At 50.7% G+C, this 20114-nt stretch overlaps 2 protein-coding genes across 7 annotated transcripts in view; one reads left to right on the forward strand and one right to left on the reverse strand.

Moving 5' to 3' along the window:
• LOC146010024 (uncharacterized) overlaps positions 1–20114 on the reverse strand; it is a 437588-nt gene that overhangs the window by 220397 nt on the left and 197077 nt on the right. The window lies entirely within an intron of this gene.
• Positions 1684–20114, forward strand: part of LOC146010031 (uncharacterized) — a 45279-nt gene continuing 26848 nt past the window's right edge. For 3 of the 6 annotated variants that reach the window (XM_083150850.1, XM_083150852.1, XM_083150851.1), the window contains exons 1-4: positions 1684–1843; positions 7028–7109; positions 9696–9797; positions 9911–10063. In XM_083150850.1, the coding sequence (XP_083006976.1) occupies positions 1766–1843; positions 7028–7109; positions 9696–9797; positions 9911–10063 (415 nt within the window). In that variant the 5' untranslated portion in view covers positions 1684–1765. Of the gene's footprint in view, positions 1844–4324; positions 4494–7027; positions 7110–9695; positions 9798–9910; positions 10064–20114 lie in introns of those variants that run through there. The other 3 variants (XM_083150854.1, XM_083150853.1, XM_083150855.1) reach the window with 3 other exon arrangements.

Below are 20114 nucleotides of genomic sequence, written 5' to 3' on the forward strand. Positions count from 1 at the left end.
GGGGGAGCAAGTGGCAGCAGGGTCTGTGTGGGTGCCAGAACCCGGTTGATGCACTGACATGCTGCTGCCTGCCGCTGCCCACTGGCTGAGCACCGGAGGCGAGTCAGCCGCAGCGTGGGTGCGGCCATGGCAGAGACGACAAATCCCCCCACTGATTCAATTGACTGTACACAGAGCCGGCTATTGGCTACTGTGTACAGGATGCAGGTGTCTGCATTGAATAATACTAAAAGTGATACTGATATAGATATTTTGCGGTGGGCTCTGTATGGAGCCTGATGGCGCTGAGCGACAGAGCAGGAGATAGCCAGCGAGGATGTGTGCGGCCGAGCGGCAGCTCAGTGTTCCGGAGCTCTGGTGCTCGGCGTCCACATGGGGCGGGAGCAGCAGCAATATGGCGCCGGCGTCAGGCCTCCCCTCAGGAGCTGTACACTGGCGAGCCTGATATCTCGGCGGCGGTTGGTCGTAGTCGGAAGCCGGAGTGACAGGGATGTGCCAGGAGGTTTCCCTTACCTCTGCAGGCGAATGAGTAGCGGCGAGAAGTCGCAGGATGGGTATAAAGGTTGTATCAGGGAGCAGCGGGAGAAGACGTCCACTCACAAGCCTGCCGAAGCCACGCCCCCCCAGTTGGAGGTGATGCGCAGTCCGCCCGCCCGGATACGAGGAGAGCAATGCAGACACGCCGGCCGGCCAATCACTGCGGCCGTGGGAGGTGATGTGCCAGCCAATCCCTGCGGGCGGTAGGGAGTCGGGACTCTTGCGATTATTGTGATGTGCCCACCATGCACTGCATGGGTGGGAGCATCAGCCCCAGCAGCAGCAGCCTCCATCAGCCGGACTCTGCCGGAGACAAAACAGGGTAAAAAAAAGTAAATGCTGCTGCTCCTGTGCCGCTCCTCTCACCCAACTACGGTAGAGACTAGTTCCCATGCAGTATAGCTTACAGGAAGTGACGTTCAGTGAGGGCGGAAGTTGTTAGATGCCCTCACAACGTTTTTAAATTTATGTGTAATTCATGTAGGTGTCGTTTATTTTGTTTTATTTTTGCAGCATTGTACCCTCGCGGGCTCGCTACGCTCGCACGCTTCGGGCACGGACCCAACTACTCCCTTCCCCAGTGATTGAGAGATCTCTAGACATACGGCCCTCCACCGCCTTATTCTGACTGAGCTGATGCCATTTTTCCTATGGAGTGTTTTCCTCCAGATCTAATATCTGTGGCTGTACTGTTATCCGTGACTTATACCCCCATACCCCTGTCCATATATCTATCTGCAAGGATGTCACGGCATAGAAAGGAGCCATTTACATGGATCCGTGAGTGTGTGTATATACACCACATATCTGAGAAACCCCCTTTCAGAATTCTTGCATTTGCCCCTTGTAAAGTAGTAAACCAAAGGCCTCTCCTCCTGTAAAGTACCATACACAAAAGGCTGCTTCCCTTGTAAAGTAGGACGTCACAGACAGCTCCCCCCTCTATAGTAGGACACAACATGCTGCTCCCTCTGTATATTAGTCGCCATGACTACGGCTGGATACCTGCTGGAGCCGGAAGGAGACTTGGATTTTGCAGCTATAGAAGAAATCTCTCTTCCTGACCGTGGAACGCATATCACGGAAGCTGAGTGGACCGCAACATCCGGAAGTGTGGTGGAACGCACAAAGCGCAAGGAGGGTGAATCGCAATTTCCGGAGTGAAGGTGGACCGCACATGTCGAAAGGCTAATGGAACGCAAAGCCCAGAAGTGGGTTTGATTGGCTGATGTACAGGTCAGAATCCACCTCCTGCCCCGCCCCCTGCCACACCTACCGCCGCGTGCCCGACGTCCGGCAACAGAAGGTAAAGGCGGCTATTATAAACGGGGAGCAGCATGTAGTGGCTTACTATACAGGGGGAGCAGCATGTAGTGTACTATTATACATGGGGAGCAGCATGTAGTGTACTATAATACAGGGGGAGCAGCATCTAATGTTCTATACAGGAGGAACAGAATGTAATGTCCTACTGTACAGGGGAGCAGCATGTAGTGTACTATTATACATGGGGAGCAGCATGTAGTGGCCTACTATACAGGGGGAGCAGCATGTAGTGGCCTACTATACAGGGGGAGAAGCATGTATTGGCCTACTATACAGGGAGAGCAGCATGTAGTGTACTATTATACAGGGGGAGCAGCATGTAGTGGCCTACTATACAGGGGAGCAGCATGTAGTGTATTATTATACATGGGGAGCAGCATGTAGTGGCCTACTATACAGGGAGAGCAGCATGTAGTGGCCTACTGTACAGGGGGAGCAGCATGTAGTGTACTATTATATACGGGGAGCAGCATGTAGTGGCTTACTATACAGGGGGAGCAGCATGTAGTGGCCTAATATACATGGGGAGCAGCATGTAGTGGCCTACTATACAGGGGGAGCAGCATCTAGTGTACTATTATATATGGGGAGCAGCATGTAGTGTCCTACTATACACGGGGAGCAGCATGTAGTGTACTATTATACAGGGGGAGCAGCATCTAATGTTCTATACAGGAGGAACAGAATGTAATGTCCTACTGTACAGGGGAGCAGCATGTAGTGTACTATTATATATGGGGAGCAGCATGTAGTGGCCTACTATACAGGGAGAGCAGCATGTAGTGGCCTACTATACAGGGGGAGCAGCATGTAGTGGCCTACTATACAGGGGGAGCAGCGTGTAGTCCCCTTATGATCGCTGGTCACAGGAGCATGCGACCAGCTTGCTGCGACCCCCCCTTGCAGTCGGTACCTCCTGCGTTGTGGATCCCGGCTCCTGCCTCTTATAAAAAAAGTGACTTTCGGAAAATGGCTGCCCCCATACGAAAGACAGTTTTTTTAAATAGGTTTTCCTATGGGGGCAGGCATTTTCCAAAAGTCACTTTTTTTATAAGCAGCAGGAGCCAGTATCCGCAACGCAGGAGTGACCGGCCACATGGGGGGTTTCTTAAACACATTGAGGGTGGAGGGGTGTTAGCCCTATGTGGGGGGTGTTAAATGTAAAACGCTGCCACACAGCGCAGGGTCCCTTTGGGGAATATGGGGATTTCTATAATAGTTGTTAATAAAAGTTTGTGTTTTATATATTACACCTGGCCAGGGCTCTGTATACCTCCAGCGTTCTGTCCTTTGGGCTGTATACACCGTGGTAGTAGTAATCACCTCCTCTATTCACATTGTAAGTAACCCTGTTATGGGTTTACATATATAGTCATTGGCACCGAAACCGTGGGTGCTCCGGGGCCAGAGGACCCACGGCAAGTGAGGAGCACCCACGGCAGCGGAGTCCCAGCAGCGGGGGTCCCTGCAGCGGATGGGAACTAGTAGCAGTATTAATACCACTGCTAGTTCCCATCTTCCGCAGGGACCCTGCTGCTGACGGCATATCCACTGCTGGGACCCCGCTGCGGCACTGCCAGGATCCCCGACGCGAGCAGCGGGTGAGTCCCGGAGGCAGGGGGGGTAGTCCGGAAGAGGGGGTGGGGTCTGTGGGAGCACCCACCAGATAAAATGCAAATCAGCGCCCCTGAATGGCACTCAATAAAGGTATTGGGCTCCGGTGCCTGGAACGTAATAAACAATATGAGAGCATTTACCCCCCTCTTGCAAGCAAGGATCTAACCGGCACACGGATTTGCAGTTCACGAAAAAAAGTAGGTTTATTGTACACGCATGGTTGCACAAACAGACAGCTGTAACCTGACAGCTGTTTCAACTACTTAATAGTAGTTGTAACAGCTCTGATGAAAACTACTATTAAGTAGTTGAAACAGCTGTCAGGATACAGCTGTCTGTTTGTGCAACCATGCGTGTACAATAAACCTACTTTTTTTCTTTAACTGCAAATCCGTGTGCCGGTTCCATCCTTGCTTGCAAGATGGGGGGGTAAGTGCTCATACATACATACATATATTTATATATATATATATGTATATATATATGTGTGTTGCATTGCAAAATGATAGGGAGTTGCAGTGATTATACTGGTTTTAGATGTAATGTTCCAGATGCCCTTAGCGCACATCTGACGGTGAGAGGGGCAGTTGTACAGAGAGTTGTGTCACATGATGTGTTGTAGGGGTTGTATAAGAGCGGTCAGACCCCGCCGGGACAGACAGCAGATCGCTCTTTCTAAAGCACACACCCCTGGTGATGCCAGCGCAGCTGTAAATAATAAGCATTGGCTGAACCTGGTAGGAGCCTCGCTGGGGAGGAGGAGTCTTGGGCAGAAACTCCCATTGATCTGATCCGCCTTGTCCGCTGCTGCTCGCTAAAGAGCTGTACACTGTACACATAACAGTGGCAGCAGCAACAGGCTGAGGAGAGAGAGAGAGGAGCGGAGTGAGCCTTTTACCGGTTCCAGCCACAAAGCCGGGAGAGCAGAGCCTGTGGAGGACTTGCGCTGCTGCCCAACAGGGAGAGTGAGCCGCCGCCATAGTCAGTAGATGCCGCAGCAAGCCGCCTCCTAGGTAAATAAAGCAAATTCAATGAAATGTTAAATAAAACATTCATTTAAAAAAATAAACCCCACATATCACCACCCAGGTGAATAAAAAGACGGGAAAATGACCAAGCTTAGACAACTATTAAAAAGTGTGACAATGATCACCAAGCATTTGAATAGGAAGTCCATTGACAATGACTGTGAAATAAAAGAATGTTTAAAAAACGGTCCACTTTTAAAAGACGGAGAAGAATTGAAAATCGCACTAATATCACGCCATATAAAAATAGGTGTGAAAGAAAGGGGAAAAAACAACAATTGAATACCCCCTTTGGTGTGAAAAAGGGAACCAAACATTTATTGAATACCCCCTTTGTATTTACGTTATTTTCCCACTAGTGTGGTTAGTTGTAACGAACAGAAGAAACTATTACTTTTTAAGTATCTTTAGTTAATTACTTGACTTCCAATGGAGAACTGAACTATAAATTTATATGGCCCCAATGTGTGCTGACTTATTAATATTGATATATGTTAATAAAGGAATGTTATTTTAACTGGCCAGTTATTGCTGTGGTTTTAAAGGTAATTTCTGCAATGCATGCAATTATTCTGGCCTTTGGGGGAATTAGCGAGGGTATTATATTAATTGTATTATATTAAGTAAATGTATTGTCTAATTTTATTACATTGTATTTTCTGCTTGATATATAATGCGGATATTAAAACACATACTTAACAAGTAGTGTTCATTCTAGCACCCGCCATTTTTGAAAACCCATGCAGTTCCTGTTCCCTGCCTGGGGTGTCGCTGTCTGCTGTGGTGTTTGTAGCACATGTTAGGTTTGCATATCAGTGCTGATATGCAGGCCACACTGTGCTAGAAGCACCACAGCAGACAGCGACACCCCAGGCAGGGAAGAGTAACTGCATGGGTTTTCAAAGATGGCGGGTGCTAGAATGAAAACTAAACAAGTGAAGACGGGTTGTTGAACTTCTATTTGGAAACTGGAATTTAGAGAAATTCCAATATGTTAGGACATGTTAAACAACTACATTATTGGTTAGATAAAATGGGGGAAATTTACTAAGAAGACGAATACAAAAAATCGTATTCGTATTCTTAATACGAATGAATACGACTGGTGTAGTCGTGTTTTCATTCGTATCCCGGAGGATAATTTACTAGTCGTATTTGACTGATTCGTATTATCCGATGGCGTATTAATTCATATTTTTCTGATACGAATTCGTATTTTTTAGTACAATTTGGTATTGGTTTTAGCATGCATGGTTCAGTCAGATTCCTGCAGGATGCAATGTAAAAAAAATAAAGTCAAAATAAATAATTTTAAAAAACGGCGTGGGGTCCCCCCCTCCGCATAACCAGCCCCAGGCTCAAAGAGCCGGGCCTGGTTTTAAAAAATCAGAAAGCCATTAAAATAGGACTCCACTGATTTTTTTAAAAACCAGCCCCAGGGCCCCGAGCATGGTTGCCAAAATAGGGGGAACTCCTACGCTTTTTGTCCCCCGTATTTTTTGGAACCAGGTCCAGCTCAATGAGCCTAGGGCTGGTTACGCTCAGCAGGGGGGACCCCACGCCATTTTCCTATTAACCTTTTCTTACACAAAATCTCACATGTCCTTAAATTTGCACATTTTCAGGACCTAAAATCGACAATTTCATGACTAAAAAAACGCACCATATCGCACTCTTTTGCCACAAATTCACATCTCATTAAATATGCAACTTAGCAGAAAAAAAATGCAATTTAAAAAAAGTGCGATGTGGTGCGATTTCGGAGAATGCTATTTTTTCACATTCCATTAAATCTCAGCCCAGGTATCTCATAGCCCACACTGAAATGGTCTGTGAATGCAAACCTTGTGCCATGTGTGAAGCTGAGAAGTGTGTATGTGTGCTTAGTGGCCTTTTATTAGTCACACATTTGTGATTTTGATCAGCTTGGGGTTATTTTCTGATTTTTTTTTTCCCTCATGTGTAAAATTCTAAGATGTGAAATACACCTCCAAATCAAGGTGTATTATTTTGGCATATTTTTTTATTATTTGTATGCGTTTACGATTCGTATTAGTATTTTTTACAAATAGGAATTGTTAGTAAATGACTAAAGTACGCGGTTTTCATGTTAAAAACAGGTGTATTCTATCGATGTCGTATTCATTCGTATTTGTAAATACGAATACGCCAGGTATACACCATGAATACGAATACACATCACTGTATATTCAGGATAGTAAATCCTGGAAATAAGAATTTGCATAAAAAAAATCGTATTTTGCTGTACGAATACGATTTTTTTTTATACTATTTTACCTTAGTAAATTTCTCCCAATATATATATTAGTGTTTCCAAAGCGACACCAGCTAAACTTAGCTTAGGTGGAGGCACTTTGGGTGTAATCTTTACACAGAGTTAGAAGTGGGGTTACATGTATAATATTACACTAAGTGAGTGTCCGGGTAACCTGTGAGGTTCTTCTATAGTATGTATCATTGTGTGTGTCAGGATGTCACTGTCTTATCTCTCCATGCAGGAGGGGGAGTATATAGAGGAGGAACACAGGGGTCTGTACAAGGACGTGATGATGGAGAATCACCGGCCCCTCACATCACTGGGTAAGAGCAGACATTTATTGTATAGGGGAAAGCAGGTATGGGGGCCCCTATATAATCACATATATACCATGTCCTCAGTCACTGTGTGTCTCCTACAGATGGGGCCAGTAACAGAGATACCCCAGAGAGATGTCCCCGTCCTCTGTATTCCCAGGATAATCACATATATACCATGTCCTCAGTCACTGTGTGTCTCCTACAGATGGGGCCAGTAACAGAGATACCCCAGAGAGATGTCCCCGTCCTCTGTATTCCCAGGATAATCACATATATACCATGTCCTCAGTCACTGCGTGTCTCCTACAGATGGGCCCAGGTTCAGGAATACCCCAGAGAGATGTCCCCGTCCTCTGTATTCCCAGGATAATCACATATATACCATGTCCTCAGTCACTGCGTGTCTCCTACAGATGGGGCCAGTAACAGAGATACCCCAGAGAGATGTCCCCGTCCTCTGTATTCCCAGGATAATCACATATATACCATGTCCTCAATCACTGTGTGTCTCCTACAGATGGGCCCAGTAACAGAGATACCCCAGAGAGATGTCCCCGTCCTCTGTATTCCCAGGATAATCACATATATACCATGTCCTCAGTCACTGCGTGTCTCCTACAGATGGGCCCAGTAACAGAGATACCCCAGAGAGATGTCCCTGTCCTCTGTATTCCCAGGATAATCACATATATACCATGTCCTCAGTCACTGTGTGTCTCCTACAGATGGGCCCAGTAACAGAGATACCCCAGAGAGATGTCCCCGTCCTCTGTATTCCCAGGATAATCACATATATACCATGTCCTCAGTCACTGTGTGTCTCCTACAGATGGGCCCAGTAACAGAGATACCCCAGAGAGATGTCCCCGTCCTCTGTATTCCCAGGATAATCACATATATACCATGTCCTCAGTCACTGCGTGTCTCCTACAGATGGGCCAGTAACAGGAATACCCCAGGGAGATGTCCCCGTCCTCTGTATTCCCAGGATAATCACATATATACAATGTCCTCAGTCACTGCGTGTCTCCTACAGATGGGCCCAGTAACAGGGATACCCCAGAGAGATGTCCCCGTCCTCTGTATTCCCAGGATAATCACATATATACCATGTCCTCAGTCACTGTGTGTCTCCTACAGATGGGCCCAGTAACAGAGATACCCCAGAGATATGTCCCCGTCCTCTGTATTCCCAGAATAATCACATATATACCGTGTCCTCAGTCACTGCGTGTCTCCTACAGATGGGGCCAGTAACAGAGATACCCCAGAGAGATGTCCCCGTCCTCTGTATTCCCAGGATAATCACATATATACCGTGTCCTCAGTCACTGCGTGTCTCCTACAGATGGGCCCAGTAACAGAGATACCCCAGAGAGATGTCCCCGTCCTCTGTATTCCCAGGATAATCACATATATACCGTGTCCTCAGTCACTGCGTGTCTCCTACAGATGGGCCCAGTAACAGAGATACCCCAGAGAGATGTCCCCGTCCTCTGTATTCCCAGGATAATCACATATATACCATGTCCTCAGTCACTGCGTGTCTCCTACAGATGGGCACAGTAACAGAGATACCCCAGAGAGATGTCCCTGTCCTCTGTATTCCCAGGATAATCACATATATACCATGTCCTCAGTCACTGTGTGTCTCCTACAGATGGGCCCAGTAACAGAGATACCCCAGAGAGATGTTCTCTGTATTCCCAGGATAATCACATATATACCGTGTCCTCAGTCACTGTGTGTCTCCTACAGATGGGCCCAGTAACAGAGATACCCCAGAGAGATGTCCCCGTCCTCTGTATTCCCAGGATAATCACATATATACAATGTCCTCAGTCACTGCGTGTCTCCTACAGATGGACCCAGTAACAGAGATACCCCAGAGAGATGTCCCCGTCCTCTGTATTCCCAGGATAATCACATATATACCATGTCCTCCGTCACTGTGTGTCTTCTACAGATGGGCCCAGTAACAGAGATACCCCAGAGAGATGTCCCCGTCCTCTGTATTCCCAGTATAATCACATATATACCATGTCCTCAGTCACTGCGTGTCTCCTACAGATGGGCCCAGTAACAGAGATACCCCAGAGAGATGTCCCCGTCCTCCGTATTCCCAGGATAATCACATATATACCATGTCCTCAGTCACTGCGTGTCTCCTACAGATGGGCCCAGTAACAGAGATACCCCAGAGAGATGTCCCCATCCTCTGTATTCTAAGTATAATCACATATATACCATGTCCTCAGTCACTGTGTGTCTCCTACAGATGGGCCCAGTAACAGAGATACCCCAGAGAGATGTCCCGTCCTCTGTATTCCCAGGATAATCACATATATACCATGTCCTCAGTCACTGCGTGTCTCCTACAGATGGGGCCAGTAACAGGAATACCACAGAGAGATGTCCCCGTCCTCTGTATTCCCAGGATAATCACATATATACCATGTCCTCAGTCACTGCGTGTCTCCTACAGATGGGCCCAGTAACAGAGATACCCCAGAGAGATGTCCCCGTCCTCTGTATTCCCAGGATAATCACATATATACCATGTCCTCAGTCACTGCGTGTCTCCTACAGATGGGCCCAGTAACAGAGATACCCCAGAGAGATGTCCCCATCCTCTGTATTCCCAGCACTGTACAGAGGAGACTCACAGGACCCCACAGGAGGAGCAGATAGGTGGGAATTATGGTCTCGCCATATAACAAAATGACTGCCACTACGATTTGTAGAGTATCTGTGTGTGTTTTATACAATGTCCCCCATTGTTACCGTTTCTTGCTTTACTTCAGGTGAAGATCTGACTGATATAAAGGCAGAAGATACAGAGGGAGAAGAAGAGATGGATGTGACTGATATGAAGGCAGAAGGTACAGAGGGAGAAGAGGCATATGTGAGGGCTGATCAGTGTAAAGAGGAAAAAATCCCTACAGATATCAGTTCAAGTGAGTAATAAATACTTCTTACATGACAGTCACATGTTCTCCTTGTTCTGTCAGTACAGCAGCCTCTTATCCTACACCCAGTTGGGGATAGACATGCAGGGTGGGGGAGGGTTGGGTGGTTTGGGATTAGGTATGTCACAGTTGGGGATAGACATGCAGGGGGGGGGGGTTTTGAGTGGTTTGGGATTAGGTATGTCACAGTTGGGGATAGACATGCAGGGTGGGGGAGGGTTGGGTGGTTTGGGATTAGGTATGTCACAGTTGGGGATAGACATGCAGGGTGGGGGAGGTTTGGGTGGTTTGGGATTAGGTATGTCACAGTTGGGGATAGACATGCAGGGTGGGGGAGGGTTGGGTGGTTTGGGATTAGGTATGTCACAGTTGGGGATAGACATGCAGGGTGGGGGAGGTTTGGGTGGTTTGGGATTAGGTATGTCACAGTTGGGGATAGACATGCAGGGTGGGGGAGGGTTGGGTGGTTTGGGATTAGGTATGTCACAGTTGGGGATAGACATGCAGGGTGGGGGAGGGTTGGGTGGTTTGGGATTAGGTATGTCACAGTTGGGGATAGACATGCAGGGTGGGGGAGGGTTGGGTGGTTTGGGATTAGGTATGTCACAGTTGGGGATAGACATGCATGGGTGGGGGAGGGTTGGGTGGTTTGGGATTAGGTATGTCACAGTTGGGGGTAGACATGCAGGGTGGGGGAGGGTTGGGTGGTTTGGGATTAGGTATGTCACAGTTGGGGGTAGACATGCAGGGTGGGGGAGGGTTGGGTGGTTTGGGATTAGGTATGTCACAGTTGGGGATAGACATGCAGGGTGGGGGAGGGTTGGGTGGTTTGGGATTAGGTAGGTCACAGTTGGGGATAGACATGCAGGGTGGGGGAGGGTTGGGTGGTTTGGGAATAGGTATGTCACAGTTGGGGATAGACATGCAGGGTGGGGGAGGGTTGGGTGGTTTGGGATTAGGTATGTCACAGTTGGGGATAGACATGCAGGGTGGGGGAGGGTTGGGTGGTTTGGGATTAGGTATGTCACAGTTGGGGATAGACATGCAGGGTGGGGGAGGGTTGGGTGGTTTGGGATTAGGTATGTCACAGTTGGGGATAGACATGCAGGGTGGGGGAGGTTTGGGTGGTTTGGGATTAGGTATGTCACAGTTGGGGATAGACATGCAGGGTGGGGGAGGGTTGGGTGGTTTGGGATTAGGTATGTCACAGTTGGGGATAGACATGCAGGGTGGGGGAGGGTTGGGTGGTTTGGGATTAGGTATGTCACAGTTGGGGATAGACATGCAGGGTGGGGGAGGGTTGGGTGGTTTGGGATTAGGTATGTCACAGTTGGGGATAGACATGCAGGGTGGGGGAGGGTTGGGTGGTTTGGGATTAGGTATGTCACAGTTGGGGATAGACATGCATGGGGGGGGGTTTGAGTGGTTTGGGATTAGGTATGTCACAGTTGGGGATAGACATGCAGGGTGGGGGAGGGTTGGGTGGTTTGGGATTAGGTATGTCACAGTTGGGGATAGACATGCAGGGTGGGGGAGGTTTGGGTGGTTTGGGATTAGGTATGTCACAGTTGGGGATAGACATGCAGGGTGGGGGAGGGTTGGGTGGTTTGGGATTAGGTATGTCACAGTTGGGGATAGACATGCAGGGTGGGGGAGGGTTGGGTGGTTTGGGATTAGGTATGTCACAGTTGGGGATAGACATGCAGGGTGGGGGAGGTTTGGGTGGTTTGGGATTAGGTATGTCACAGTTGGGGATAGACATGCAGGGTGGGGGAGGGTTGGGTGGTTTGGGATTAGGTATGTCACAGTTGGGGATAGACATGCAGGGTGGGGGAGGGTTGGGTGGTTTGGGATTAGGTATGTCACAGTTGGGGATAGACATGCAGGGTGGGGGAGGGTTGGGTGGTTTGGGATTAGGTATGTCACAGTTGGGGATAGACATGCATGGGGGGGGGTTTTGAGTGGTTTGGGATTAGGTATGTCACAGTTGGGGATAGACACGCAGGGTGGGGGAGGGTTGGGTGGTTTGGGATTAGGTATGTCACAGTTGGGGATAGACATGCAGGGTGGGGGAGGGTTGGGTGGTTTGGGATTAGGTATGTCACAGTTGGGGATAGACATGCAGGGTGGGGGAGGGTTGGGTGGTTTGGGATTAGGTATGTCACAGTTGGGGATAGACATGCATGGGGGGGGGGTTTGAGTGGTTTGGGATTAGGTATGTCACAGTTGGGGATAGACATGCAGGGTGGGGGAGGGTTGGGTGGTTTGGGATTAGGTATGTCACAGTTGGGGATAGACATGCAGGGTGGGGGAGGTTTGGGTGGTTTGGGATTAGGTATGTCACAGTTGGGGATAGACATGCAGGGTGGGGGAGGGTTGGGTGGTTTGGGATTAGGTATGTCACAGTTGGGGATAGACATGCAGGGTGGGGGAGGGTTGGGTGGTTTGGGATTAGGTATGTCACAGTTGGGGATAGACATGCAGGGTGGGGGAGGTTTGGGTGGTTTGGGATTAGGTATGTCACAGTTGGGGATAGACATGCAGGGTGGGGGAGGGTTGGGTGGTTTGGGATTAGGTATGTCACAGTTGGGGATAGACATGCAGGGTGGGGGAGGGTTGGGTGGTTTGGGATTAGGTATGTCACAGTTGGGGATAGACATGCAGGGTGGGGGAGGGTTGGGTGGTTTGGGATTAGGTATGGCACAGTTGGGGATAGACATGCAGGGTGGGGGAGGGTTGGGTGGTTTGGGATTAGGTATGGCACAGTTGGGGATAGACATGCAGGGTGGGGGAGGGTTGGGTGGTTTGGGATTAGGTATGTCACAGTTGGGGATAGACATGCAAGGTGGGGAAGGTTTGGGTGGTTTGGGATTAGGTATGTCACAGTTGGGGATAGACATGCAGGGTGGGGGAGGGTTGGGTGGTTTGGGATTAGGTATGGCACAGTTGGGGATAGACATGCAGGGTGGGGGAGGGTTGGGTGGTTTGGGATTAGGTATGTCACAGTTGGGGATAGACATGCAGGGTGGGGGTGGTTTGGGATTAGGTATGTCACAGTTGGGGATAGACATGCAGGGTGGGGGAGGGTTTGGTGGTTTGGGATTAGGTATGTCACAGTTGGGGATAGACATGCAGGGTGGGGGAGGGTTGGGAGGTTTGGGATTAGGTATGTCACATTTGGGGATAGACATGCAGGGTGGGGGAGGTTTGGGATTAGGTATGTCACAGTTGGGGATAGACATGCAGGGTGGGGGAGGGTTGGGTGGTTTGGGATTAGGTATGTCACAGTTGGGGATAGACATGCAGGGTGGGGGAGGGTTGGGTGGTTTGGGATTAGGTATGTCACAGTTGGGGATAGACATGCAGGGTGGGGGAGGGTTGGGTGGTTTGGGATTAGGTATGTCACAGTTGGGGATAGACATGCATGGGTGGGGGAGGGTTGGGTGGTTTGGGATTAGGTATGTCACAGTTGGGGGTAGACATGCAGGGTGGGGGAGGGTTGGGTGGTTTGGGATTAGGTATGTCACAGTTGGGGGTAGACATGCAGGGTGGGGGAGGGTTGGGTGGTTTGGGATTAGGTATGTCACAGTTGGGGATAGACATGCAGGGTGGGGGAGGGTTGGGTGGTTTGGGATTAGGTATGTCACAGTTGGGGATAGACATGCAGGGTGGGGGAGGGTTGGGTGGTTTGGGATTAGGTATGTCACAGTTGGGGATAGACATGCAGGGTGGGGGAGGGTTGGGTGGTTTGGGATTAGGTATGTCACAGTTGGGGATAGACATGCAGGGTGGGGGAGGGTTGGGTGGTTTGGGATTAGGTATGTCACAGTTGGGGATAGACATGCAGGGTGGGGGAGGGTTGGGTGGTTTGGGATTAGGTATGTCACAGTTGGGGATAGACATGCAGGGTGGGGGAGGGTTGGGTGGTTTGGGATTAGGTATGTCACAGTTGGGGATAGACATGCAGGGTGGGGGAGGGTTGGGTGGTTTGGGATTAGGTATGTCACAGTTGGGGATAGACATGCAGGGTGGGGGAGGGTTGGGTGGTTTGGGATTAGGTATGTCACAGTTGGGGATAGACATGCAGGGTGGGGGAGGGTTGGGTGGTTTGGGATTAGGTATGTCACAGTTGGGGATAGACATGCAGGGTGGGGAAGTGTTGGGTGGTTTGGGATTAGGTATGTCACAGTTGGGGATAGACATGCAGGGTGGGGGAGGGTTGGGTGGTTTGGGATTAGGTATGGCACAGTTGGGGATAGACATGCAGGGTGGGGGAGGGTTGGGTGGTTTGGGATTAGGTATGTCACAGTTGGGGATAGACATGCAGGGTGGGGGAGGGTTGGGTGGTTTGGGATTAGGTATGTCACAGTTGGGGATAGACATGCAGGGTGGGGGAGGGTTGGGTGGTTTGGGATTAGGTAGGTCACAGTTGGGGATAGACATGCAGGGTGGGGGAGGGTTGGGTGGTTTGGGATTAGGTATGTCACAGTTGGGGATAGACATGCATGGGGGGGGGTTTGAGTGGTTTGGGATTAGGTATGTCACAGTTGGGGATAGACATGCAGGGTGGGGGGAGGGTTGGGAGGTTTGGGATTAGGTATGTCACAGTTGGGGATAGACATGCAGGGTGGGGGAGGGTTGGGTGGTTTGGGATTAGGTATGTCACAGTTGGGATAGCCATGCAGGGTGGGGGAGGGTTGGGTGGTTTGGGATTAGGTATGTCACAGTTGGGGATAGACATGCAGGGTGGGGGGGTTTGAGTGGTTTGGGATTAGGTATGTCACAGTTGGGGATAGACATGCAGGGTGGGGGAGGGTTGGGTGGTTTGGGATTAGGTATGTCACAGTTGGGGGTAGACATGCAGGGTGGGGGAGGGTTGGGTGGTTTGGGATTAGGTATGTCACAGTTGGGGATAGACATGCAGGGTGGGGGAGGGTTGGGTGGTTTGGGATTAGGTATGTCACAGTTGGGGATAGACATGCAGGGTGGGGGAGGTTTGGGTGGTTTGGGATTAGGTATGTCACAGTTGGGGATAGACATGCAGGGTGGGGGGGTTTGAGTGGTTTGGGATTAGGTATGTCACAGTTGGGGATAGACATGCAGGGTGGGGGAGGGTTGGGTGGTTTGGGATTAGGTATGTCACAGTTGGGGGTAGACATGCAGGGTGGGGGAGGGTTGGGTGGTTTGGGATTAGGTATGTCACAGTTGGGGATAGACATGCAGGGTGGGGGAGGGTTGGGTGGTTTGGGATTAGGTATGTCACAGTTGGGGATAGACATGCAGGGTGGGGGAGGGTTGGGTGGTTTGGGATTAGGTATGTCACAGTTGGGGATAGACATGCAGGGTGGGGGAGGGTTGGGAGGTTTGGGATTAGGTATGTCACAGTTGGGGATAGACATGCAGGGTGGGGGAGGTTTGGGTGGTTTGGGATTAGGTATGTCACAGTTGGGGATAGACATGCAGGGTGGGGGAGGGTTGGGTGGTTTGGGATTAGGTATGTCACAGTTGGGGATAGACATGCAGGGTGGGGGAGGGTTGGGTGGTTTGGGATTAGGTATGTCACAGTTGGGATAGACATGCAGGGTGGGGGAGGGTTGGGTGGTTTGGGATTAGGTATGTCACAGTTGGGGATAGACATGCAGGGTGGGGGGGGTTTGAGTGGTTTGGGATTAGGTATGTCACAGTTGGGGATAGACATGCAGGGTGGGGGAGGGTTGGGTGGTTTGGGATTAGGTATGTCACAGTTGGGGATAGACATGCAGGGTGGGGGAGGGTTGGGTGGTTTGGGATTAGGTATGTCACAGTTGGGATAGACATGCAGGGTGGGGGAGGGTTGGGTGGTTTGGGATTAGGTATGTCACAGTTGGGGATAGACATGCAGGGTGGGGGGGGGGTTTGAGTGGTTTGGGATTAGGTATGTCACAGTTGGGGATAGACATGCAGGGTGGGGGAGGGTTGGGTGGTTTGGGATCAGGTATGTCACAGTTGGGGGTAGACATGCAGGGTGGGGGAGGGTTGGGTGGTTTGGGATTAGGTATGTCACAGTTGGGGATAGACATGCAGGGTGGGGGAGGGTTGGGTGGTTTGGGATTAGGTATGTCACAGTTGGGGATAGACATGCAGGGTGGGGGAGGGTTGGGAGGTTTGGGATTAGGTATGTCACAGTTGGGGATAGACATGCAGGGTGGGGGAGGTTTGGGTGGTTTGGGATTAGGTATGTCACAGTTGGGGATAGACATGCAGGGTGGGGGAGGGTTGGGTGGTTTGGGATTAGGTATGTCACAGTTGGGGATAGACATGCAGGGTGGGGGAGGGTTGGGTGGTTTGGGATTAGGTATGTCACAGTTGGGGATAGAAATGCAGGGTTGGGTGGTTTGGGATTAGGTATGTCACAGTTGGGGATAGACATGCAGGGTGGGGGAGGGTTGGGTGGTTTGGGATTAGGTATGTCACAGTTGGGGATAGACATGCAGGGTGGGGGGGTTTGAGTGGTTTGGGATTAGGTATGTCACAGTTGGGGATAGACATGCAGGGTGGGGGAGGGTTGGGTGGTTTGGGATTAGGTATGTCACAGTTGGGGGTAGACATGCAGGGTGGGGGAGGGTTGGGTGGTTTGGGATTAGGTATGTCACAGTTGGGGATAGACATGCAGGGTGGGGGAGGGTTGGGTGGTTTGGGATTAGGTATGTCACAGTTGGGGATAGACATGCAGGGTGGGAGAGGGTTGGGTGGTTTGGGATTAGGTATGTCACAGTTGGGGATAGACATGCAGGGTGGGGGAGGGTTGGGAGGTTTGGGATTAGGTATGTCACAGTTGGGGATAGACATGCAGGGTGGGGGAGGTTTGGGTGGTTTGGGATTAGGTATGTCACAGTTGGGGATAGACATGCAGGGTGGGGGAGGGTTGGGTGGTTTGGGATTAGGTATGTCACAGTTGGGGATAGACATGCAGGGTGGGGGAGGGTTGGGTGGTTTGGGATTAGGTATGTCACAGTTGGGATAGACATGCAGGGTGGGGGAGGGTTGGGTGGTTTGGGATTAGGTATGTCACAGTTGGGGATAGACATGCAGGGTGGGGGGGGTTTGAGTGGTTTGGGATTAGGTATGTCACAGTTGGGGATAGACATGCAGGGTGGGGGAGGGTTGGGTGGTTTGGGATTAGGTATGTCACAGTTGGGGATAGACATGCAGGGTGGGGGAGGGTTGGGTGGTTTGGGATTAGGTATGTCACAGTTGGGATAGACATGCAGGGTGGGGGAGGGTTGGGTGGTTTGGGATTAGGTATGTCACAGTTGGGGATAGACATGCAGGGTGGGGGGGGGTTTGAGTGGTTTGGGATTAGGTATGTCACAGTTGGGGATAGACATGCAGGGTGGGGGAGGGTTGGGTGGTTTGGGATTAGGTATGTCACAGTTGGGGGTAGACATGCAGGGTGGGGGAGGGTTGGGTGGTTTGGGATTAGGTATGTCACAGTTGGGGATAGACATGCAGGGTGGGGGAGGGTTGGGTGGTTTGGGATTAGGTATGTCACAGTTGGGGATAGACATGCAGGGTGGGGGAGGGTTGGGAGGTTTGGGATTAGGTATGTCACAGTTGGGGATAGACATGCAGGGTGGGGGAGGTTTGGGTGGTTTGGGATTAGGTATGTCACAGTTGGGGATAGACATGCAGGGTGGGGGAGGGTTGGGTGGTTTGGGATTAGGTATGTCACAGTTGGGGATAGACATGCAGGGTGGGGGAGGGTTGGGTGGTTTGGGATTAGGTATGTCACAGTTGGGGATAGAAATGCAGGGTTGGGTGGTTTGGGATTAGGTATGTCACAGTTGGGGATAGACATGCAGGGTGGGGGAGGGTTGGGTGGTTTGGGATTAGGTATGTCACAGTTGGGGATAGACATGCAGGGTGGGAAAGGGTTGGGTGGTTTGGGATTAGGTAGGTCACAGTTGGGGATAGACATGCAGGGTAAGGGAGGGTTGGGTGGTTTGGGATTAGGTATGTCACAGTTGGGGATAGACATGCAGGGTGGGGGAGGGTTGGGAGGTTTGGGATTAGGTATGTCACAGTTGGGGATAGACATGCAGGGTGGGGGAGGGTTGAGTGGTTTGGGATTAGGTATGTCACAGTTGGGGATAGACATGCAGGGTGGGGGAGGGTGGTTTGGGATTAGCTATGTCACAGTTGGGGATAGACATGCAGGGTGGGGGAGGGTTGGGTGGTTTGGGATTAGGTATGTCACAGTTGGGGATAGAAATGCAGGGTTGGGTGGTTTGGGATTAGGTATGTCACAGTTGGGGATAGACATGCAGGGTGGGGGAGGGTTGGGTGGTTTGGGATTAGGTATGTCACAGTTGGGGATAGACATGCAGGGTGGGAAAGGGTTGGGTGGTTTGGGATTAGGTAGGTCACAGTTGGGGATAGACATGCAGGGTAAGGGAGGGTTGGGTGGTTTGGGATTAGGTAGGTCACAGTTGGGGATAGACATGCAGGGTGGGGGAGGGTTGGGTGGTTTGGGATTAGGTATGTCACAGTTGGGGATAGACATGCAGGGTGGGGGAGGGTTGGGTGGTTTGGGATTAGGTATGTCACAGTTGGGGGTAGACATGCAGGGTGGGGGAGGGTTGGGTGGTTTGGGATTAGGTATGTCACAGTTGGGGATAGACATGCAGGGTGGGGGAGGGTTGGGTGGTTTGGGATTAGGTATGTCACAGTTGGGGATAGACATGCAGGGTGGGGGAGGGTTGGGAGGTTTGGGATTAGGTATGTCACAGTTGGGGATAGACATGCAGGGTGGGGGAGGTTTGGGTGGTTTGGGATTAGGTATGTCACAGTTGGGGATAGACATGCAGGGTGGGGGAGGGTTGGGTGGTTTGGGATTAGGTATGTCACAGTTGGGGATAGACATGCAGGGTGGGGGAGGGTTAGGTGGTTTGGGATTAGGTATGTCACAGTTGGGGATAGAAATGCAGGGTTGGGTGGTTTGGGATTAGGTATGTCACAGTTGGGGATAGACATGCAGGGTGGGGGAGGGTTGGGTGGTTTGGGATTAGGTATGTCACAGTTGGGGATAGACATGCAGGGTGGGAAAGGGTTGGGTGGTTTGGGATTAGGTAGGTCACAGTTGGGGATAGACATGCAGGGTAAGGGAGGGTTGGGTGGTTTGGGATTAGGTATGTCATAGTTGGGGATAGACATGCAGGGTGGGGGAGGGTTGGGAGGTTTGGGATTAGGTATGTCACAGTTGGGGATAGACATGCAGGGTGGGGGAGGGTTGAGTGGTTTGGGATTAGGTATGTCACAGTTGGGGATAGACATGCAGGGTGGGGGAGGGTGGTTTGGGATTAGCTATGTCACAGTTGGGGATAGACATGCAGGGTGGGGGAGGGTTGGGTGGTTTGGGATTAGGTATGTCACAGTTGGGGATAGAAATGCAGGGTTGGGTGGTTTGGGATTAGGTATGTCACAGTTGGGGATAGACATGCAGGGTGGGGGAGGGTTGGGTGGTTTGGGATTAGGTATGTCACAGTTGGGGATAGACATGCAGGGTGGGAAAGGGTTGGGTGGTTTGGGATTAGGTAGGTCACAGTTGGGGATAGACATGCAGGGTAAGGGAGGGTTGGGTGGTTTGGGATTAGGTAGGTCACAGTTGGGGATAGACATGCAGGGTGGGGGAGGGTTGGGTGGTTTGGGATTAGGTATGTCACAGTTGGGGATATACATGCAGGGTGGGGGAGGGTTGGGTGGTTTGGGATTAGGTAGGTCACAGTTGGGGATAGAAATGCAGGGTGGGGGAGGGTTGAGTGGTTTGGGATTAGGTATGTCACAGTTGGGGATAGACATGCAGGGTGGGGGAGGGTTGGGTGGTGTGGGATTAGGTGTGTCACAGTTGGGGATAGACATGCAGGGTGGGGGAGGGTTGGGTGGTTTGGGATTAGGTATGTCACAGTTGGGGATAGACATGCAGGGTGGGGGAGGGTGGTTTGGGATTAGGTATGTCACAGTTGGGGATAGACATGCAGGGTGGGGGAGGGTTGGGTGGTTT

Source organism: Crinia signifera, chromosome 6, assembly GCF_055691185.1.
Source record: "Crinia signifera chromosome 6, ASM5569118v1, whole genome shotgun sequence".
NCBI lineage: Eukaryota > Metazoa > Chordata > Amphibia > Anura > Myobatrachidae > Crinia > Crinia signifera.